The sequence below is a fragment of the Chamaea fasciata genome, unplaced genomic scaffold, assembly GCF_029207755.1.
Source record: "Chamaea fasciata isolate MVZ Bird 193981 ecotype frontalis unplaced genomic scaffold, bChaFas1.0.hap1 SCAF_12, whole genome shotgun sequence".
Taxonomy (NCBI): domain Eukaryota; kingdom Metazoa; phylum Chordata; class Aves; order Passeriformes; family Sylviidae; genus Chamaea; species Chamaea fasciata.
In genome coordinates, this window is record NW_027094097.1 from 9,165,236 (window position 1) to 9,188,968 (window position 23,733).

A 23,733-nucleotide genomic window follows, 5' to 3' on the forward strand; every position below is an offset into this window, starting at 1 on the left:
TGGCAACGCCCCGCCCACCTCCCCCAGTTTGAATGAACTTCCGTTCCCGCGCTTTACACCACGCGGCGTCTCCGCCAATGAAAACTCGCTCCCCTGTTCTTGCCCCGCCCCCTATGCCGTCATGGGCCTCATTGACCAGTCAGCCGGCCTTAACTGCGGCGCTTTGACCAATCAGAGCACGCCCCTGGCTCCCTGCCTCTCGCCCCTGTCACGCCCAGTTCCGTTGAACAGACGGACAGAGCGACTGGCCAATGAGAAGGCGGAAGCGGCTCTCGCTTGCCCAATGGCAGCGGGCGCCGGCGTGGCAGCCAGCCAATAGGGCGGCGGGGGCGGGCGGCGCGGCGCTCGAGCGGGTGGTCGGGCCCGGCGGAGGTGAGCGAGGGGCGGCGGGGCCGGGGCGGGTTCGGGGCCGGGGTCCCGGCCCAGCTCCATCCCCCAGGGCCCAGGCCGAGTTCCCCAGCACGGCTCGTTTCCCCCGAGCGCTCAGGCTGCCTGCGGCTGCCGGAGGGGAGCGTATCCCGCTCCCGTGCCCTTTTCTGTGACGGGTTCGTCTTTCAAATATGCGTGCTCTGTGAAAAAGACAGCAGGCAATCCCCGCTTGTGGAGCGTGTGTTTCGTTTGGGTCGTGTTCGGGTTTTTTTTTTCGTTGATTTCATGTTGAAGCAGGTCGGGCAGACCCCTGCGGGCCGTGCGGAGCGGGGCCGGGGTGCCCTCCGCAAGGGGAAGCTGCTGCTCCAGCCTTCAGCCCTCGGGTGCGGGCCCTGGGGCAGCGCCCGGGATTTCCCCTGGGGGCCTAGCAAGGCCCTTGGTGGACACCCTCCGTCTGCCGGCTCTGCCCGGGGCTGCCTGCTGGGCAGCTGGCTGCATGGAGGGAGCGCCGCTCCTTTAGGCCAGGTTCTAAGATTTAACCGTGAAAATGCCACTATCAGCGGTTTTATAAATCTCACAGTTAATGTAGGCAATGGAACAAGTTGCTCGGGGAAGCTGTGGATGTCACAACCCTGGAAATGCTCCAGGCCGGGCTGGATAAGGCCTAGCGCCCAAGGCAGGGACGCTTGGGACTGTATCTTTAACCAATCTCTTCCAGCCCCTTAACATCATGACTCTATGTGTGGTGAAAATAAAGGGTGTATTATGGTTATAGGTGTCTATTCTATCGTGGACGTGAGCACAGTGCTAGAGATGCAGTACTTGATTGTTGAATATTACCATGTCTTGGCCATGCAGCTGTTCTGGTGGGAGGTGATAATGACTATTTTTGGCCTAGCTTAGGCTGAATTGGTAATCAGGATAAGAATGATGAAATGACTCATAAGTTAGAATTTCTTAAATTTCCAATAAAAATATTTGAGCCTTAGTAGAACCTCTTTTATTAATTCTTGTATACTTATTCTAGCTACTTTTTATACACAACCAGCGTCTGTTCTCTTTATACAGCCTTAGCTGGGTAAATTTTACCAGCTTGGTAAAACTGGTGTTTGTGCTTTGGGCTTCTAAATAGTGCTAAAGGTCTGCAATTCCCAAGGCTTTTCAAGTTTGTGATTGCTTAAGTACTTTTTGGAGAATTTAATTCACACACCTCTTCCAATAAAGGACTTGTGAGTTTTTAGTGCATCTGTTCATTCAGTTAATGAAATAATCTTGAACTTTTTGTGTTGTAAAAATAGTGTGACCCAAGTGCTCTTAATTTGGTGTCTGACAGCAACACGAGAATTAACAATGCACAAACTATTGTCTCTGTTTTTCTTCAAACCCTAAGGTAGTACTCCTGTTCTGGAGGTAACCTGAAATCCATATGCCAAAAATGTAGAAGGGCAACCATATTTAATATATTTGCAGTTTTACTGCAAATTTCATGTTTATCCAGTCTTGGGCTAAATATGGATCCACAAATGCTGATGCTGCAGATAACTTGGTACCAATAATGTGTCAGTCACGTGTTCTGCTGTCATGCCCTTTCTGGGTTTGCCTGGGGTTGGTAAATTCCTAAAGGGCTGTTCAGTGCACTCTGGGTAAGGATCACAGTGATCTGTTACCGTAAGGCAATTTTATGTGAAGAAACTTGAATGTCAGTCCACCTCCTGAGAGCAGTGCAGCAAAGGGCTGTGTCATGGAGCTTGTTTCTGGCTGTATCTGTGTGTGCTTGTGCAGTGCTACTCACCCAGGAGACTCTCTGAGGTATTTCCAACTGTTCTTCAAGTTTCACATGAATTTACCTGGCAAGTAAATGATGGCAGCAAGAAAACATTAACTTTACATACTCATCCCAATGCTTATTTAATTGATTTTGCAATGTGCCTTTGGTGCTAGCTGCTGTCAAGCCAAAGACTTTGAACCCAGGACTCTGGGAGGGTGCTCCCAGCTCATAAATGTGTATTGACTTGTGGTTTAGCTCTGTTGCAAAGGATAGATTTTCTCGTGACTCGGAATTCTAAAAGCTTTTTGAGTCACTGAGTGCTGTACCTGGTTCTTGCTAGCGCCAGGCCACACGTAGGGTACACTTATAAGTAAATACTAGTTTCTTTCAACTCCTTGCAGAAATGGCTCAAGAAGAGATGGAAGTTGATCTCCAACCAGTGGCTGGTTACTCAGTGGAGACCCTCCAGACAGTTTCCCCGGAGCCCTCAGGTCACACAGCGCTCTCATCCCACATCCCTGTGCCCGGGGAAGGAGGAGGCAGCGCTGCAGCCCTTCCTGTTGATGATGCTGTTGTCACACCCAGCGCTGGTACAACAAGGGGAGCAGCTGCAGAGCCTGACCTGCAGGGGACTCCAGCCACGGCCCCCGGTGGGCTGCAGAGGGTACCAGGGGCGTTTGATCTGCACCAACCGCTGCCTGTGCCACAGCTCACACAGCGGCCGCAAGTGTGGAGAGCTCGCAGGCAGCAGAGAATTGGTGGCTCCCAGAGGACAATCAGTGCCAGGTAAAGCAGAAATTAAATTTGGTCTGAACAGCCCTCTGATCAAGTCCAGCATCAGTTCAAAACTTCCTTGCTTCCTGGCTTACAGAGCCCAGCCCAGGTGTGTGGCTGGGGCCAAATCCAGGGTGCCTTACTTACCTTATAAGTTCAGTAATAGCACAGTGACTTCTGGTCTCTTCTGGCAGGTTCTTTGCCCTTGTTAAGTGAATCCCCCTGTTTCATTTGTGGGCAGGGGTAATGTTGACTTCTGAGCCCTTCTACATTTTGAATTTTGCTTGCAGAGCTGCTGCTGCTGCTGTTCCCTCCACGCAGCCAGATTCCTGTCTGTGATTCCTGCAGCAATGCTGATTCTTGCCTGTTCCAGCCAGCATTTAGCTCAGCGGAGCTTGTGCTCCGATTTGCATTTCACCTTTGATTTGGGGTCTGATTACATTTGCTGGTGACAGTTGCTGCAGAAACTTTCACAAACAAACTGATAATTTTCTGTAGGTTTTTTTGGTTGGGTTTTGGGTTTGTTTTTATTTTACTTTCAGACAAAATTTAATACAATTTGTGATGAGATTAAAAGGGGGGATGAGTGGGGATGCTCTCCAGTCAGAAGGAAATCCCAGTTTCTATTTCATTTGGTTTTTGTCTCATCATTCTAGCTTTTTTATGTGCCAGGGGTGAAATTATAATTAACTGAAGCATTGCTTTTAAATTCAGCAAGACTAAGAGCTCCTCTCCTCCCAGTTGATTAAACACAACTGTATTGTTTGCCCTCAGATTGTCTGTGAAGGTCACTGTAGTTGTGAGGGCTGGAAGGCAACCTGAGAAACTCCTTTGAATCTGAAGGATAATTGAGATGATAGCTGAACTGATGCGGGGAGAGGGAAGGACATTTTAGGGATGGAGTTCCAGTAGAAAAGAAGAGGGAAAGTAGAAAGACTAAGCACAAAATAGTCAATGGAATGAGGCTCTGATCCAAGTGGTGTGCATTTCACAGTACCAGTTCCTCCAGGAACCAGGGCTGAGTCAGGGTTGGAGAGACAGATTAGGAGTTTCCTTAGGCTTATTAGTGAGCAATACTACTTTGTTTTTCTCCTCTCCAACCCCACCATCCCCTTCTCCCCCAAAAGAAGGGAGAATATCATTGTTGTAATTTGAAGATTTTCTTTGAACTGAGCAAAATGAATTGTTGGTGATCCTGCTGATTATTCACTGGGCTATCCTGTGTGATTTCCCCCCCACCAGAAAAGGCCTGACTTGATAACAGTGACACATTCCTGCTGCAGTCAAAGCCCAGGAATTTTCCTGTAAACTTTCATGGAGAAGCATAGTGAGTCTTTAGCTTACCTGAAATGACTGTGGCTTTTGTTTCTTGCTTTTCTGGACTCAGGGCAGCGTTGGACCATTACTTTCAAATCAGTAGGACCCAAGAGCCATCTGCAGGATCAATGCCACACCTGGAGATCCCCCATAATGCGAGGGACACCCAGGAACAGCGCCCAGATGAGACAATAGAAGTGATTGACTCTGACAGCACCACTTCTGAGGAGGAGGAGGAGGAGCAGGAGGAGGAAGCAGTGGAGGCAGCAGCACCACTGTTACCATCAACCCAGGAGACGCCTCCAGCAGTGAGCTCAGGAGGTTTGTGCTGTATTGGAGCTGTGTAGAGACTGATTTCAGACACTTTTCTTGCTGTTTGAAAACTCAGCAGGGAAATCCTTTCGAGCTTCTCAACAGACGGTGCTCAGAGATCTTTGTGCCCACAGCTGACAGGAGCAGGCTGCTGCCACACGGCTTCCTGGCAAGTAGCTCCAGAGAGCAGCAGCAGCTATGGGTGATTGCTATCATTATGTTAAATTCAGTCTTTTTGCTGTTTGCAGACTGCTACTTATTCTGAACATCTCCAGGATTTGTAACTTAAGTTTAGAGATTATTGCTTGCCATGCTGTCACATATTATTAAGGAGTGCTATTGAAGACATCAGGACACAGCTTGGACATCAGCAAGTGCTTTCAGAGAAGGATCTGATTCAGTATTTTTTAATTATTTGAGATTTCAATCTGCTTCGGTTTAGTTTTCATTCCTGTAACTTGGGAGACTTAGATGAGGAGATGGAGGTGCTTTTTGTTTTTCTTTTTCTTTCCTCATCTCTGTCTCGCAGTTCTTTATCTAAACTCATGTTCACAGTCTGACGCACACTTCAGTGACATTGTGATGAACATGCACAGTTTATGTAAGAGTGACAAATAGTTAACTTGCTAGTCAAGGTTATTGATGCCCAGAGAATACAAGAACAAGGATATCTTTTTACTTCAGTCTCTAAGGAATGTCCTTATGATTCACTCTATGCCCTCAGTTTTGGGTTTGATTGGCCAGCCCACCTTGTTACCTTTTTTAAAAGGGTATGTCTATGAGGTGTCTTTAAAACAGATCCATTCTGCTTGCTCTGGGCTAGTTTTACACATGACAGGAGCTCAAGCTGTTAAGTGCTGTATATTATTGTGTGAACATATGCTCTCTGTTGGATTTTTTGGAATTTCCTTGTTGCTTATATAAACCAGTGGCTTCTCTTACAGCCCAGAACCACAGAGGCTGAAAACTTTATTGACCTTAGCCAGGGTTAGGTGATACTTCCTGTAGATGGAGAATATCTGCCTTGATTACTAAATGTGATTAATAACTCCTGTTTTGTCAGGAGCTAGAGGGGAGGCAGTGATTTCTGCTTTTTTTTTTACTGTGCTGGTGGTGGTGCTATCCACACCACACAGCAATTCAGCGTGCCCATAGCTATCCCCATAGCAATTCAGTGTGCCCATGCCTCAACAGGTGGTCTGACAGAGGCCTACCACAAAAACATAGGGAGAATACCAGCAGAATTGGTAGTTCAGGCAATTACCAGCTAGAAAACTGCTGAAGTCAGAGTGAATGGACAGCCAGCAAACGGGAAATGCTTTCTTGGCACATGAAATATGCATGCTTAGATCTCTTGGCAAAGCAACTTCTGATACTGGTGTCTGTCTTTCTCAGGGTATAATGACGCAGGAATATTACCTTACATCAGCCTAACTATAGACCGGGTCTGTTTGTTTTGTGCAGGTCAGAAAATTCTCGTAGCAACTGCCGTCCTTAAAAGGCCTCTCCTTTTTTCCTGAAATTCTGTTGCTTTTCATAAAAGAAAACATAAAATTCTTCAGCACTACTGTTCATGTATAGAAGGCCTTACACACAGACTGTGTCCAGGGCACTGATCTGAAACTTTGGAAGTAACCTGTGCTGTGTCACTACTTAACCTGTGCCCTGATGATTTCAGATCAAAGCAGGAAAACTCCTTTTCCCCCCATGATGAACCAGGTTATTTAAGCAATGCTTTCTTTAGTTTTCAGTCAGGTCCAAGCAGAGCCACCTCAAGCTTTGTCTCAAGCTTCTGCAGAGCATGAAAGTCTTGAAGATGAAGCTGAAGTCCAGCAAAAGCAAGTAAGGTGAACTAAATGCTTTTGGAGACAGATTATATATGATAAATGCTGCATTTTCTAAAACAGTTGTGTTGTTTTTTTAACTTTTAATCCTAGGCAACTCCACTAAAGAAACTGGAGCCATCAGTTCCTGTTGCACCTCTGGATGAGGAGGAAGGAGATACCTGTGCAATTTGCTTTGAGCAGTGGACCAATGCTGGGGACCACCGTCTGTCTGCACTGCGGTGTGGGCACCTCTTTGGCTACACGTGCATTGAGAGGTGGCTCAAGGGACAGGCAGGGAAGTGCCCTCAGGTAAAATGGGTGTTTATGTGCACTGGAATGCACTTAAAACACTTACTGTGTGTGCCTAACTTTTGCCTCACTCTAAGTGTTACAACTGGTTGCTGTGTGAAGCTGCTGTCAGAAGTAAAGACACCCCCCCCCCATTGTTATGATGCTATTAGGCCTGTAACAACTAGCAGTACTTTAAAGGATGGGTTATGACTTAGATCTTCTCCCTGAAGTAGAGCATTTGTAAGTAGCAGATGCAAAAGTTTGAGGGTTCAAGTACTAAACCTGGAAATGGTTTCAGAATGCCCCACTCTGGTCCTGGAGAGAACCACCTGGAATGGAAATAGCAGACAGATTCCTAGAAGCAATTAACTAAGCATAAAGACTATGTTATTGGACAAGAAATCTGTCTGAGAACTGTTTTGAAACCTCAAAATCGTTAGGGTTGGAAAGGACCCTAAAGATCATCTAATTCAGTTTTCAGTTGATTAATATTCTGTTTTGAACTGCATCTGCTTTTGCAGCCTTTAAGAGGACCAGGTTTGGGAAGCTGGTAGAGAGGAAACTGAGAACCAGGTTACATCTTTTAGTGTCCTTTTGCAAGTGGTAAATCAGCATTTGAAGGTTTTCTTTCCAGCTTTCTTTTCATGGTTAATACTGATCTCTTTCAATGAGGCCTGCACGTCTCTGTGATGTGTTTCCATTCCTTATTCCTTTTTTTCCGTGAAGGAATGTTGACAAAAAATAGGTCAATGAGTACCTTGTAAATAGGATTCAATTCTGCCGCTTTCCGAGTCGGTGGCTGGAAGCCCAGGGTTTCTTTGGCTTTGTCATTTTGAGAGCTTCTGCATTCTTGCTTGACTTTGCAGGATTCCCTCCTCTCAACAAGAAACTTCCTCTTGATGTGTGCTGTGACTAAACCTAAAGAATCCCTGTTGCCACAGCAAAAGCCCAAAGTTGATTTTTCTTACCCCTGTCAATTCTATGTAAGCTTTTCTTCCCCCACTTCAGGCCCAGACAGAGTTCTAAGAGACCTGCCTGGCATATTTACTCTTTGGAGTTTCTTGACTGCTTTCTTCTTGAACACTAACATCTCAAGGGTTTCTTGCTCCCTCTTTCTCTTCCAGTGATACAAATACTAAAATGTTCTGGGGAGAACTTGCTCTGGAGAGAACCTTGAAGCTAAATCATCTTCCCTTCATTTGCAGTTGCCGTCCTTTGCAACTGGGCGTTCTCTGGTTGAATAGCCCAGAGTTGCTGTGCATGGTCTGTATACTAAGTGGCTTGAGTGCAAGTTACTGTGAAATTGCAGCATTCCTGATCCTGCCAGTGGCAGCTGCTGGCTGCCAGGAAAACTGTCTTGGCCGTTTACTGCTCAGCAAGACAGTTTTTACAAAGGGAGAGAAGTTGTCTGCTCTGAAACTATTGCTTGCCTTCGTGCTGCTAAGTAATAGAGAAGTCTGCATTTGAAGCACACACAGTAATTTAATGCTTAGCAAAGGTTACTTGTTCTGAGTATTCACTACCTGTTTTTGCATCAACAAAGAATATTTGCAAAACAATAAACTTGGAAGAAATAATGGCATCTACAAGTTCTAACTTGCCTTCTTTTTAAGGTGAATGTAAAGTACTAAATGGTTGCAGCTAGATGCACAAAATTATTGAGATATCTTCTTTCCTGTGTGTCACTGAAGTCAGTGAGATGTCAGTGTTTCATACAACACTGGAACACTCTTATGGATTTGGGCCTGTAGAATTTGATTAAAGGGATATAGTACAGAAATAAGGGTTGGGAGTATACTCAGGGGTTCCTAAATCCTTGTCTGTTGGCTAAGCAACAAGTCTTGGTGTTTTCAGACCTGCAGTTGGGCTAGTGTTTTGTACTAGATCTTCTTGTTTTCACTTCTTTGTCTGATTCGGGGCTCTTTGTCCCTGGAACTTACCTGGCCATGCTGCCTTGCTGGTGCATTAGCAGAATACATTTAGTGGAAAATTAAAGTTGCAGTAGGATATTTAACTTCTACTGGAGCCCTGGTTAGACCTCTGGTGTCTGTATGAGGGAGCATATTGCAAACATGCTTGTAAGTGTTTGTGGCATTGTTTTCCAGTAGACAGCCCCTCCCTTCAGAGCCAAATAAAACAATACCTCCGGACTCCTAGGGATGCATAGTTTGGATAGTTAAATTGCTGTAGATGAACTGAGCTTGTGTTTGATTTCAGTGCAATAAGAAGGCCAAGCGTTCTGACATCGTGGTCCTGTATGCGCGCACGTTGAAAGCGCTGGATACCAGCGAGCAGGAGCGCATGAGAAGGTATGGAGTCTCCACATAAAGACACCTGGCACTGAAAGCTGCACTCTGGCTTCTTCTTCATGCTTTAATTTCCTGTATTGCCTACAGCAATTTGTGCATTCCTTTGGGGTTTATCAGGAGTGTAGCTACCTTAAAGAATCAAGGCCTTGCTGCGTCGCATGTCTTAATTTTCTTTTGCAGCATAATTCTTGAGTTTGCATTTTGTGGCCCTGAAACAGCAAAAGCGATCTTGTGCTATATCCTGAAATGTTATCATGGGAGGACATGCAAAGTTGATGCCAAAAAGCTGTATATTGCTAATTCATCATTAGATGGGAAAAGCAGGGCATAGTTAGGAATGCAAGGAGGGTAAATAGCTGACCTTTTCTGCCATCTTTTCTGCATGCATTAAACAGAGTAATACCTCATATGAATCACTTTCCATCTTGCTTTGTCAAACTCTTCATGTAGCTTTACTTGCAAAAGGTCAGCAAGCATTACTGTGACTCCCACTTCCCTTTCTAACTTAAATGTAGACTTTGTATTGAAAAAGGGAAAAAAGCAGGTATGAAAATGGGGACTCATTTCTTTTCAGTAAGATGCTGTCCCAGATACAATTCTGAAATTAAAAGGCTGCAGGTATCTGAGTTCTTCTGAGTCTTGTGTTGAATAGAATTTAATAGGGGTGTCTTTACATGTCTACAACTATAGCACTGTTCTTTTAAGGCAGTCTTTCAACAGAAACCTCACTATCCTGGTAATTATAGATCAGAAATGATTAAGGAGTAACAGTCAGGAAGGGAAGAATCTCTTCTCTCCAGACTGCCACAGCCTGTTAGTGTTTGAAGTGTACCTTTGGAAGGATCATGCTTCTTTTACTGGATTAACACAGAAAAAGAAATGATATATCAATATTTTTTTTAAAGGCACGGAAGATATTTGGGTGTGTAAATCTTGTTATCTGTCATGAAGGGGTAGTTGTCTGACTTCTGTTTGTGTCTCAGAACCTCAGTGCAGCCATTCCCCACATGCCTTGTCCTTCCTCTGCCTCCTGGTTTTGTTGTAAGGCAGGGACCAGTGACTGCCTGTGAGTCCATGGAGCTACTGGCAGTGGCTGCCTTGTGGCACACAGCCACGAGTGGAGCACAGATGTGTGTGTGCATGCATTAGCGTTGTTTGCACGTAGTTTTAAATTAGGTATAAGATCATGGAATTTGTTTCTCACATTCAAAAAAACCCACCAGCCTTCAGGCTTTGGGTATTGATATAAAGATTGGGTTTGTGATGGTTAGATAAGCATTTCACCTGTTTCGTCTGCAGGAAAAAAAATCACATGAAAAAGTTATAAGGAAATAACAGAATTCTGTGCTTTGGAACATGCAAGGCTAGGTATGTGCATTTGCAAAATACTTAGGCAAGCTAGAGCTCCCTGCACATGAATGACAGAAATATCTGGAGTATTGCAACTTGTGACATACAGAATGCAGTGGGCAACACAGACCAAGTGTACAGATAATTTTAAGGAGTGTTGGTGTTTCTTTCACCACTTCAGCTATTCCTTCATGTAAGCCTATATGAAAGAGAAATAAATTCAAGTAACTTATCAAAAGTGCTGCTGCTAAATGGTATGTATGCACTTTTGGGCTCAAGGTGAGGTAGTAAGTGGGTCTTCTTTATAGGCATTCACAGAGAATTTATCTGTATGATTTTTTTTCTGGTACATATATATTTTCCTAAAATACAAGATTAGCTACTGGTAGTAGATACAAGCTTGAAAATCTTGCTGTTATGTAATTATGCTATGATGTGCTGTGTTACTGACAGTTTATTACATGGACATGATGGTATAGAATTTGCTTAAGTGTTTCTGTTAGGGGAAAGAAAACAGACTTTTCTTTCACTCTCCTCTACTAAATTAGTCCTTTTGGAGAGGGTGAGGAGAAAAGTTGTTGGAACAATACTTGAAGTGAGTCATTCAGAACAATTGCATAACTGAATATCTCAAGGTGAATGTATTGTGTTAGTGCAGCACCAGGTTTTCTGTTACTTGTGGGTTTGTCTGAACAGGACTTATGGTGGGATGAAGTCAGCTGGCAGGAATTGACAGCCCAGAAAAGCATCCTAGATAATACCTAGACCTAAGGATTGCTTTCCTCTCCTTCCTCCAGCTCTTTGGAAAAGGAGCAAAAGTTGAGGAGACAGGCAGAGCTGGAATCTGCACAGAGCCGTCTCCAGCTCCAGGTTCTGACAGATGAATGCAGCAAACTCCGCAAGCAAGTTCAGGTGAGTCTCATGCTACAAATACACAGAGCATTTCTTTTTCTCCAGCCTGCCTTTTCCATACTCCCTTAGAGGAGAAATGACAGGATTCCAGTTTTAGTAACCAGCAAGATTTAGTAAACTCAGTTGGTGAATCATTCCAAGTTGGTAAAGACATCCTGGGCTGGATATGTGCTACAAAAATACTGACTTTTTCTTGGGCTTTTAAGACTTAATTGAATTTGCAGCTCAGCAGTAGAGTTGTTTGGCTGCTGATGTTGCAGGTTCCCCCTCAGGTGTTGTGGTGCCTGGAAGGGCATGGTAATAAAGAACCAGACTTACTCTACTGATCTTTCTTGTAGCTGCATCAAAATAAACTTTGGAAATCTCTGTAGTAAACCTGTAATATGACCTATTATCAATAGTTATTCAAGAGCCTTTGAAAAGCAGTTTGTGAAGAGGCATGATTTTTTTGCATACCTGCAAAATCAAAAGAAAACAAAAAAAGCCCTAGGGATTTGGGGTTTTTTTTTGAATGTTAGACAACATTTCAGTTTAACACCTTCTGGTACCCTGAGACCTGGCCTGTCAATAGGGGAGGCTGTACACAGGCTGAGCAGCTGCTGAGGAGCACCTCTTAGAAGACAAATTACTGAGTAAAAATGGTGGATTGTAAAATGACTGCTTCCTTCTGGGTTGTGCAATACCAAGAAATTTTGTAACCCATCCCAACTTCTTTTACAGGATTCTTAGAAATTATGGACTCTGCTGGTGCTTCCAACTGTGAATTAGCTGGCTAATTCCACCAATGCTAGGTTTTCCAAAAGCCTGTTTCATTGCCAGTTTGCTACCTTTTGTTGAGTGAGGCAGATGATGTCCTCTCACTGTCTAGCAGCCTGCTTAATTTTAGGCTTTTCTTTGTTCCTGGATATTTTTTTAATAGACTTGGCTATTCATATCTGTACATTAAACCACATCCTCTTTGCTGAAGTCTTCCTGTGTGACATAAGATAAGGCTGTGTAAATTCCCTAAATTCCTGCATGAAGCCATATGCTTATCATCACTAATAAGAAAATTGGACCACTTCAAACTTTGCCTTAAGAAAAATGCAAATAAGATAAAATTGCAGGTCCATAATGTTTTCCTGCAATTCATTTGGTGTTAAATGATGGAGTATCCAGTCTAACTGAATTGAAGTCACATGTTATAAAGATTAAGTACCCTGTGTTCTTTAAGCTCTGTTTCAGTATTTATACTGCATTCATCATTGTCCTGTAGTGGTTAATGCAAATGGTGGAAGCAATTTTAAGGTGCTTGTTTATACTATGAATAAACTGAAAATAAAACAATATACTGGGGAGCAAAAAAGTCAGCAGGAAGTCTGCAATAAGTCTTTAACTTGGTTGATTGCATTTTGAGCAGATACCTAATGTGCTCCTTGTTTTATTAGAAGTCATATAGTAAAGCAACTACTTGTATAGAAGTATTTAGGTTGGGAGGTTTCTAGCCTAGCCCTTGTTGGGTGATTGCAGTGTAGGGTTGGGTTGTTCAGAGTTTTTTGTTGCTAGTGCTCTTGAGCTGTGCCCAGCAGCAGTCATGGCACTAGTTATGACCTTTTTTTAGGTCTGTATGCATTTTTCTTTGCTTTTACCCATTAAGAGTCTTGTTCATTGTACTTTGTTATTGAAGTATGTAATGTTATTCAGGCTAGGAAACTACTGGTTTTTAAGTCTTTAGCTAGATGAAAATACGTAAGAAAAGGAACTTGAAGATGAGGAGAACTCTGGATGAAAGCCCTCAGGAGTGGGGGCTATGCTGAGCTGTGTCATGCCCACCACATGGAGGTGTTCAGGCTTGTATTTTGGAACCAGTGCTGCTGGCACTTTACTTTTACCTAATGTTTTTCCTTTGGGAGCAGAAAGAACCTGGGAAAGAGATGTGAGCTACTGCAGTACTCCTCCTAAATCTGCCAGCATTTTCAGTAAAAGTAACTAATGTTAAGCTAACCATTTCTCCCTTCTGGTATTAGTATCACTGATCAGCTGGGGTAGGAGATCTGATTTTTGCACATGGGGAAGCAGTAGCTCTGTTTGGGTATGGAGCTGGAAAAGGAGGACTGGCAGGGAAATTACAGGAAACTGCATGCTGCTGTGGAGAAGAAAGCAAATGTAATTGTGACCCTTGCAGAGATCAGTTTATATTGCTTGATGTAATGGAAAAACTTCTTTAAAATAGGATTTTCAGAGCATCCAAAAAAATTGAACGGCAAAGTATCAGCAAAAAGCTTGTGTATCCAATACCTCTAGAAAAAAAAAATAGACTAATTGTTGTATTGAATAAAAATGGTTTATCTTTGTGTTCACCTCCAGTTGATGTCTGGGGAAGTGAAAGCTGGTGTTTCATTGCTGTTGTTTATAGTGAAGCCAGTTAGAAATGCTCCATGTCCTTTAGACTGAATTTGAACCTGAACCTCGAAGAGAGATGGAAGGTGGAATGTCCAGAGTGCTGCACCACTGCTTGAGTTTGTCCTGTCCTGTGTTTCTCTATTAAAGGCAGGGCTGGGGCTGTGCAGTGCAAGGTGGCAGGTATGGCTTCTCTAAGAGCTCTGTGGGAAACAGCCAGAGAGTGACAGTCATTGATACCTGCCTTTGTCTTGAAAGCTTCATATCGGCTATTAGGGCTGTAACCTAATAACTCAAAACTGTTCTGAATTTATTGTAGCTGCTGGTTTTCCTTTCCCATTCATTGTGCTCTTCTGCTTTTCCTTCTCCTGCATGCTCCTCAGGAAGATTTTTGCTATACAGCCTGTTTTTTCCCCCTGTTGTGATTGTGTTCATTCATCAGTGCAAAGGTGAGCTGAAATCTAGAAGCAATCATAGCATGAGCAGAGTGAGGAGTCTGCTCTCAAGGCCTTTAGTTGACACCAGGCATCTTAAAAAAGCATCTTAAAGGAAAGTATAGGCTTTTACATAATGAACGGAATGTTCTTTTGAGCACAATTAGTGGAATTTGTCTACAGCACAATGTTTTTAATCACCTTGCTAATGTGCCTGCTGTAAGACTTCCTGGTTCTGCTGGATTTGTCCATTGTGTTTAAATGTAAACATTGCACTAATAGTCCTTGTGCTTTTAATTGCTTGGTTTCCTTTTTAATAACCTGTGTGAAAGTTGAATGTTGAATGTGGGTGACAAGGAGAGTTTTATAAGGTCCCCAGAGCAACAGATAATTTTAATCTCTTCCGATCCCCAGTGGTCCTGGTCTCCCCCCTCACCTTTTAGAAATAATGAGTTTATTAAATTTTCTATTAAAAGTTACTTTCTTTTAAGTTACTTGTGTTTTCACTGACTGCTTACTCTAAGCCTGAAGCTACAGCTTTCATCATAAGTATCCTGACAACCCTCACACCCCTTCTTCCTTGCCCAGGTTGTTTTGTCTTTTCTTGCACTGATGGGATCATCTGGAATCTCCAGCTTCCTTTTTTTCTTCCTTTCTTTTTAATTTTTATATTCCCTTGGAACATTTTCAATGTGCTTGATGCCAAAGAGATCAGACCTCTGTAAAGTGTCAGAACTGCTCTCCTCTTGAGCATGTTCCAAAAGTTACAGGTCTTGATAACTATTCATGTAGAGCTTGAACTTTGATCTTGCCTTTTTGAAAACTGCTGCCTCTGCTTTGATGCAGGTTAAGTGGTGGTGGCTGGTTCAGTATTGAGGCTGACTTGCAATTACGGATATATTCATGATATCTCTCTTGTGACCCTTAATTGTTTAAAGATTACATAGTGTTTGAAGCAGAACCTGTGTTGCTCAGACAACAGAAAGCAAGTAGCAATTTTCCTTCAGTATATCTTTCCTCTTAAATATCCCTGAGATTCTGTATTGTCTGATTTTGACCTTGGATTACAAGATGGTCAAAATGCTTTTTGGGGAGGGACACTTCTAGTTGGCTCACAATATGCTGATGCCACTACCTTCATTCCCACCTCACCCCTGATGATGTCAGCAGAAAAAGGAATTCAATGAATACCTTGTTCCTCACAGAAGCCATTCTTGGCCATGCCTTTGCTGAGTATCCTTGAGCATTCATCACTTGAGGTGGAGGAAAAGAGGGGAGGAGGTGGTAGAAGACAGGGCTGGAGCTCTTGAGAGTTGTGTCGTTCCTGGAATTTGCTGCACAGGGTTTACAAGAACAGGGTCATCATCATTAAATAGACTGACTTGTTTCCTGCAACGCCCTTTATGGTGAATCTTGGGCTTTTATTTTTTATGGGGTATTCTGGAAATTCTGGAAAATGGTTTTAATTGACTTTCTCTTGTGGTTTAGGGGCACATAATACTTGGCAGTTCATTCTCTTCTAAACAGCATTGATCTGGTAATAATTGTTACTGGCTTTTATGTGTTGCCCAAGAGTCCTCTCTTTCACAGGGTGTAATACATACAATAACAGACTTGAGTACAGTATTTACACAGCTTTTGGATGCTTCGGTTGCTCACTGTCATAGGCCACAGACTTAAAAATGTAGCACTTCAGGAATAACATGGAAATGGGACTGTATTTGCCTTTTTTATCTGAGAACAAGGACAGTTGGAGCACCTAAAGCAGAGAGCACAGGAGGTTACGCTGCTGGTGATGCATTAAAAGTCTTTGGGTTTTTTCTTTGCAGGAGCTGAAGGCTCTGGTGGCCCAGTACAACGTGAGCACTTCGCAGCAACCTGGCAGCTCCCGCAGCTGCCTCCCAGGCAGCCTCCCCTGCAGCCAAAGCCAGCGCAAGTACCACTTGGAAAAGGCTTTTTTGGTGTCTCAGGCTGGGAACTGCAGAGTGATGGCATACTGTGACTCACTGAGTTGTCTTGTGGTATCACAGCCTTCTCCACAGTCTACTTTTATTCCTGGTAATTAAGCAAGTCAACATTTGGGGGTTCAGAAGCACAAGTTAATGTCATTTCTACTTCATCACTGCTCCCTGCTTTTCTTCTTGGCTTTTGCATGTGCCTTGTAAACTGAAAGTACTTGTAAGACTCCCCATCGTTCATCTGGCCCCTGCATTGGTAGCTTCTGCCTATCGAAAGAGCTTGTTTTCCCTGGCACTTCTGTGCAGAGTCCTAGCAGAGGGTTTCTGACTCTCTTGCTGGAATGTCACATCCACAGGAAGGTAAAAGGTGTGTCTGGTAATCCTTGAAAAGGTGGACCTTCTGAAAGAACAAGGGGCCAGGCTGTGGGACCTGCAGAGAAGCTTCCAGTGAGTGAGAAACACTGCTTCCCAAATTGTAGGTGGATTGATGCACATGCAGCTGATTTGTCAGTAGTCTAAAAAAAAAAAAAACAAACCCAAAAAAAACCCAACAAAAAAAACCCACCCAAAAACAAAAAAGCAAACTCCTTTTATTTAATATGAATGCCTGAAAAGCTGTTCCCTAATGAGGAAATAAGAAGCCAAGAAGTCACGGGCAGCCCTGGTTTTGTCTCACTGTTACGTCCAGGGGCCAGTGACCTGACATCTGGATCAGTGCCAGTGGCTTTTTCAGTGCAATATATGTGTCATTAGGAGTCTGAGAGCACTTAGTTGCAAAATGCTTTCTGACTGTTGAAACTTTATTTGGTTAATGGGTTTGAGGTTAATTGCCTTATCTAGACATAACAAAGTGGTTTTCCGCATTTAACTGGTCTCATTTTTCTGGCATTTGTAGCCAGGGACTGAATCACTGAATGGAGGCTTTGTGGTGACTCTTGTAGCACACAGGTTAAGTTCACCTGTAACCATTCTTTGCTGTGATGCTTGTTCTCTTAAATAGCCATGTAATCCTGCTCTTTGTGGTTTTATCTGGGCAAAAGTGTCTTTGAAGAAGCTGGCTAAAGAGCAGCAGGCCTTGTAACAAGGATTGTAACACTGGTACTGAATTTGTTCTTGCCAGCTGGGATCCTTAAGGATTTAGCTTTGTTGCCATTTGATTTAAAGAATGATTTGTGGCAGTTCTTATCCAGAACAGCAAACAACTTACGTGTTCGTCCCACCACAAGCTTCAATACAGACTTTGTAGTTCTGGCATAGAATAGCCAGTTCTATGCATATCTGCTTCACAGTAATCTGCTTTACCCTTCTTCTGTGGCAGGTTGTGGTGTTAAGATGATGAGCTTGGCCAACCTGAAGAGCAGTCAGTACATCCCCATCCACAGCAAACAGATTCGGGGCCTGGCTTTCGGCACTCGAGCAGATGGTTTGCTGCTCTCTGCTGCCCTGGACAGCACTCTCAAACTCACCAGGTGAGCCCTGCTGCCTGTCCCTGCAGAGTTTGGCTGTGTGCAAGTGGTTGGGTTGGATTTGTTCTGTGTTGCAGCACTTGCTATTCTGCTTTCTGAAAGATGCAAAGATCAGATCAGGTCTGCATATTCTTCCTGCATGTAGGAACTAACCGAGGGAAGGACTTACTGATTGACTTTGCATGAGGTGTCATAAAGCTACCTCTCTCTGATTATTTTCCTGTGGAAAACAAGCATGTCAGCACAGATTGGCTAACAGTGTGGAGAAAAAATAGCATAATATATAGACATGACATTTACAGTCCACTTGGTCAGGGACTGACCAAGGGAAATGTGAAGTGTGGGAACTTGTACAGCATAAAGCAGAAATGAGGGTTGGTTAGGCTGGGCCCCTCCTGCCCTGCACTGATGTGGATGTCTCCAGTTTTAAACTCCTTGCAGATCATGGAATTCATCTGGGGTAGGAAATGCATAGACAGCATTGTTGAGCATGTGCTAGAGGCTCTCTAGAGCTAGCAGAGACTTAAAGCAGTAGGCTGGAGACTAATCATGCAGAGACTGAGAGAAAAATGTGTCCATTTATGTTAGAATTTACAGTTTATAAGCGTGTTTTCTTGCTGCTCTGCTGCTCTTCAGTCTTAATCTTACAGTGCTTCAAAACTTTATTGGCTGCTTGATTCTTATTGAGTTATAATAACATCTCTGTGCAATCTGTCTGTCAGTGTTGGGTTAGGCAGGATCAAGTGTCTGTTGTTTGACTAATTAGTCTCAATTCTTTCCCACAAGTAAAGCAATGAAGAGAACTTAATTCTGCCACAAAAATGTACAGAATATTTCTGTCCTGTAACCATGTTGAAACGTTTGCTAGACTAGTTAAAAGTAAACAAAACAGTCTCTGATGCTCAAGTCAAGGTGTCAGATTTCTAATGATTAAGTTTATAATTCTTTTCATGGCTTAATCTGAAGAGTGAGCAGGCACTGCAACAAGGAACCAGACACTTCCATATCTGCCTCTCACTGCCTGGTTGGCTGCATCAGGGCTTGTGATCCTCTTGCTTTTGTGCTTGATCCCAGAATGTCTTGGAGTTAGACGTTTGCTTCAGCAGCATTTTCATACTTTTTTCAGTCGCCTTCTGAAAAAATAGTCTTTCTTTGGTGATATTTCTTCTCTAGTTACTCATTTCATACTCCTCCTCCCCAAAAGAATTACCCAAGATATCTTTGTCTCCTGCTCTGGCTTGCAGTTGTTTAAAATACCACTGTGAGTTTGTTTTGGTTTTGGGGGTTTTTTCCCCATCCTGTTGTTTTGACCCAGTCACTGCTCTGATATCAAACTCCCCATTTCCCCATCTAGATCTTTGTAGTTGTTCCCCTTACACTTACCTGAGAGCAATTACTTGTTTCTCTGGAGTCCTGAGCATAATCACCTTCCCCCGGGAGAAGCACACAAAGGATATCCAGAGTTACTTTGATATGTGCAGTCTTCTGTCTCTTGCTGTTCTCAGTGTGCAAATGCATGTTGACAATGCTGCCCTTTGCAAATATGTCCTGATCTGATACCAACTTCATTTGCTGTTCTGGGTTGTGCCCCTCTGTGGACTCTCTTCTTCTTTAGAAACTTGATTTGTAGGAGGAATAATTAATACTATGAATGTACTTTCAACTGTCCTTAGCCACTCACTGTCTCACTCTTGCTTAAACTGGATTCATTTGAGGCATAAATACTGTTCCTCTTGTGTAAAAAGAGGGAAAATAATTAATGAGAGATGCAATCTGAAGAGATGAGCCCTGTGATCTCAGGAATATGTGGTATTATGGGACTACACCAGAGTTGCTTCTAATTGTTTCCAGAAAAGTAACTTAGCTTTCTCTTGCCAGTAAGGGCAGCTGAGACCCTGCTGTGAGATTTCCTTTCCCAGTCTCCAAGGATCAAACTGGAAAAAGAAGCACTGGCCTGGAAGAATTATAAATTACTTGACAATATCCAAGGGATTATTCTGTTTGGGTTTTTAGATTCATGTCTGGAGTAAAGGAGGAGTTAATTGAGAATTCGGTCTAAAGAGAGATCTTTTGTCTGAAGACTTTAAAAAGCTAGATTGGTTTACTTTAATTGTGCTGTTTTCTCATCAGTAGATACTTGTGCAACTGGCCAACACTTTGCTTTTCTTCTGCAGCTTGGCAACGAACACTGTGGTGCAGACGTACAATGCTGGCCGTCCCGTGTGGAGCTGCTGCTGGTGTCTTGATGATACAAACTATGTCTATGCTGGATTGGTCAATGGCTCTATAATGATATATGATCTGAGAGACACAAATTCTCATGTTCAAGAACTGGTCCCTCAGAAGTCGAGGTATGGCAGAAGGATTTATCATTCCTCTCAACTAATATACATCAAGTTAAACATAGCTTCTTCCATAAATCACGCAACAATTACAGTAGCTTAAATTGTGTTATCTGAATCTCTTGTTCAAACATTCACATTTAGCACAAGTGTGAGAAGTCTCTCATAAGGTTATGCAGTGTTTATATATAAACTTATGCAGGTGCCAAGCACTTGTGCCCTTTAAGGCACACAGGGGTCAGAAACAGACCTACTGGTGCAGTATAAACAGAAGAGCTGAATTTGTTTCGGAGCTGGCTTTAGTATTTAATTTTGAAAGGACAAATCACAGAGCTGTGAAATAATGATGCTTCTGTTTCTTATAGTCTGGGAATCAAACGCTGATTTGTGCTAATCTGATGTGTGCTGTCTGCTGCTTCTGTAACACATGAGGCTCAGCAGTTAAGCTGGATTTAATTTTTAGTTGTCACATCCATTGGCACTCCTTGCTTGAAGGACCATGTCACAGCCTGCTTAGGCCCCTTCTTTGCCATGCAGTTGCAGAACTGGAGCTCTGCAGCAGCGAGCAGGACACCAGCAGAGCTACAGCTGGCAGCACTGACAGGTCTTGCCAATGACCCTTCCAGGTGCCCCATGGTATCGCTGTCCTACCTGCCCCGCATGGCCTCAGCATCGCTGCCTTATGGTGGAATATTGGCTGGGACCTTGGAAGGAGCCTGCTTTTGGGAACAGAAGGCTGGCAACTCCTACCGGCCTCATTACCTGCCCCTGGAACCCGGAGGCTGCATCGATCTCCAAACAGAGATCAACACACGGCACTGCCTGGCCACATACAGGCCTGGTATGTACTGGGGGGTCTCTACAGGCTCTGATCACTGCTTCTCACCGCTCTGGGCTTAGCTCAGCAGCAGCTTTGGTGCTGTGGGCGCAGCAGAAACACAGCACCTGCTCTTACTAGAGCAATGAGCATCTGCACATAGAGAAAAACTTGGGCAAAAGGAGGCAGCTGCAGGCTGGTGCTGCTTGTATTCCTATAGCTAAAGCCTATCTGTGAGTACATATTTCAAAAGTTGCATTTTTATTTCTACTACACAGGTAAAAATAACCCATGTGTGCGTTGTGTGATGATGGAACTGACTTGCAGTCCACTGACAGAGGGCTCAGAAGATGTGGTGTGTTCTTCTAACCCGGTTCAGACTTTCAGTGCTGGGCCTGCTTGCAAGTTGCTGACCAAAAATGCCATTTTTCAGAGCCCAGAGGATGATGGGAGTGTCTTTGTGTGTGCTGGTGATGAGGCATCCAATTCTGCTCTGGTATGTCTTTTTCCTTTCAGTGTGGTGTAGGGGTTTATTGCAGTTCTTAGGAGAGAAGCCTTATCAGTCACTTTGGTGGGAATCGTTTTGTCACGCACGTTACCCTGCATTAGTTGGTCTGTTGTACTGCTGTGGCAGATACAACTTCCTGATAGTGTGGGACTCCCAGTCTTAGCCAAGGCCTCTGGTCCCCATCCATCAAAGGACATGTAGGCAGTGAGCCCCTGTTGTCCCCCAGGGGAATGGGGCTGGGTGTAGTGGCACAACTGTGCCCTCTGAGTGGTGTAACAGACTCAAGTGGGATAGTTAGTGTAGTAAGCACTGCGGGAGAAGGATGCAGGCTTTTTAGGAATGATGGGGAAGAGGAGAAGGGTTGCCCTTTGTATGAAAAAGCAGCCCAAATGCAGAAGATGGACAACAGGCAGCATGAGAGCTCATGAGTAGGGTCAGAGAGGGTGGTCAGGGTGGCATTGTGCTGCAAGTCTGTTAAAGACCAATCAAGCGGGGTGTGGAAGTAGAGAAAGGGTCCTATGAGTAAATTCAGGAAATCTTTTCTGGAGAGAGGAAGGTCTGTTCTGTGCAGGAGGGGAAGAGTTCTGCAGTCCTTGACCTTGTTTGTCCCTCCCACAGCTCTGGGATGCTGGAAGTGGTTCCATGCTGCAGAAGCTGCCAGCTGACCTGCCTGTGCTGGATATCTGTCCCTTGGAAGTGAACCAAAGCCACCTCTTGGCTACTCTGACAGAGAAGATGGTGAATATCTACAAGTGGCAGTGAGCTGTCCCTATGCTTGCCACAGACTGTCAAATTTGCTGCTGATAACCCTACACAACTGCTCAGTCCTGCACTTGCTGCTTACAGGAGACAGGATCCATTACACCACCTTTCTGGCAGTGGGAAGGAACTGGGATGTGCTGGTGCCCAGAGCAATTCCTTTCTTCTTCTGGATTCCTCTTTAGGCCTGCCCTTATTTCTTCTTTTGTCAATTTTTTTTTTAGTCAAACTCCACAAGCTGCCTCAGCACAGTAATATTTCCTGGAGTGTCTCCAGCATGTGTTGCTGCACTTTTTTTTTCCACTGTGAATACAGCACAGGGACTTTCAAATCTCTGCTACAAATGAATAAAATAAGAGGAACTTGAAGACCTGAGACTCCCACTGCACTTTCTTGTGGAATCCTGCCATGATTACTGGGTGATGAAAAGGCATCTCATGGCACTGCTGATATGCAGTGTGAAAGCAAGTTCACTGCCATGGGGAGCATGCTCCCAATGCTCTGTTGAAGGTCTAGGGTCAGTTGGCAGTTATTCCCTAACACGGATGGATCCTGTTTTTGGGGTGATGGAAAGAACAGGCTTGAAAAACCTACAGAGAACCTTTTTCCTTTGTGGGTTTTTGTGGGGTTTTTTTTGGTTTTTTTTTTTTTTTTTACCATGAGCATATAATTTGCACTGTAATTCCTTAATTCTCTGCCTTCCTTTCCTTCTCTCCTTCCTGCTTTACCTGCAAGCAAACGTGGACAGTTTGGTTGTGGAAAATGAAAATAGTACTGGAGAAGTACAGGTAAAGAAGAGGGAGATGATTCTTGTACTCTTGGCTGCTGCAGTTCACAGTGTTCTTTCCTAAAGACGGGAATGTAGTGAAACAGCCAGTACATTGGAAAAGAATGCTGGCTGCTTCTGTTGTTTGGGGGTAGGGGAGTTGGCTTTTTTTCTGTTTTGAGGAACCAGTGGAAGTTCAGGGATTTCATCGGCTTGTTTTTACTTAATGACAATTTGCAGCTCCACAACTGGTCACAGAGAGCTTCCAGTTGTGTTTGTGTGAGTGTGCTGCAGCCACTGGTTTGTGTAAATGTGAGCCTGTGGGGTAGGATCACAGCCTGGGGATGTGTAGGGCAGGTGCACTCTTAGCGCCTTACTGTAAATACTCTGAGGGCTGGGGTGTTCATCTCCAGGTCAGATCATGGAGGGAGACTTCAGTTCCATTTTATGTGTAACAGAGTCAAACTTGTGAGGATGTTGGAAGCTGCAAGAGAAGTTCCCTGTGCTGGAAGGTTATCCCTTGGCACACCTCTGCCTCTGGATGTGTGGTGAGCAGCAGCTATCCCATATGGATTGAGTATGCCACCACTTAGCTGACAGGATAATTTTATTTGCTGAAGTCTGGGCCTTGCACAATGTAATCCTGTTTGTCTTAAATGGAACTGAGAAGATCTCAACTTAACTTTATATTTCTCTATATAGTATTTTGTTCCTATGTTTTTATACTGTAAAAATAAAGTGTTTATAATTTTCAAATAGAAGTGGTGCTGCTGTACTTTGAAAGTAGGTCTCAGTGACATTCACTGCATGTATTATGAACATTACCAAAGGTTCCGTTATGCAGGTGAGGTTTCTCTTGCTTTGTATTATTTCCAGGTCACACTGAGCTTCAGGCCGAAATAATGAAAGCATTTAGTGAATGAGTCCTTGCTGAACCATCCTGATCCAGCCAGGTGAAGAGAAGGAAAAGGGTTGAGCAAGGTCAGGCTACACACATGGGACGTCTTTTAAATGAAAATAACTCACTGGCATGGGAAATTTTGGCATTTTAACAATGAACAGGAACTAAGGGTTGG

The 23,733-nt window shown here is 43.8% G+C and overlaps 1 protein-coding gene across 1 annotated transcript; it reads left to right on the plus strand.

Moving 5' to 3' along the window:
- The first annotated feature begins 222 nt into the window (after window positions 1-222).
- Window positions 223-23,412, plus strand: RFWD3 (ring finger and WD repeat domain 3). Its single transcript, XM_066194432.1, has 13 exons — window positions 223-372; window positions 2,539-2,923; window positions 4,299-4,549; window positions 6,285-6,382; window positions 6,478-6,675; window positions 8,875-8,966; window positions 11,114-11,228; window positions 15,871-16,099; window positions 17,318-17,468; window positions 19,640-19,816; window positions 20,434-20,648; window positions 20,903-21,120; window positions 21,751-23,412. Exons 1-13 carry the CDS (start codon window positions 252-254, stop codon window positions 21,892-21,894), a joined length of 2,394 nt encoding a protein of 797 aa, XP_066050529.1. The 5' UTR covers window positions 223-251; the 3' UTR covers window positions 21,895-23,412.
- The last annotated feature ends 321 nt before the right edge of the window (window positions 23,413-23,733 follow it).

What these genes read in the sequence shown, in the direction of transcription:
- RFWD3 (XM_066194432.1), top strand. Translation starts at nt 252, where the DNA reads ATGAGAAGGCGGAAGCGGCTCTCGCTTGCCCAATGGCAGCGGGCGCCG. An exon ending in GGTGGTCGGGCCCGGCGGAG is followed by an intron (nt 373 to 2,538) that starts GTGAGCGAGGGG and finishes AACTCCTTGCAG; the next exon opens with AAATGGCTCAAGAAGAGATG. An exon ending in AACTCCGCAAGCAAGTTCAG is followed by an intron (nt 11,229 to 15,870) that starts GTGAGTCTCATG and finishes TTTTCTTTGCAG; the next exon opens with GAGCTGAAGGCTCTGGTGGC.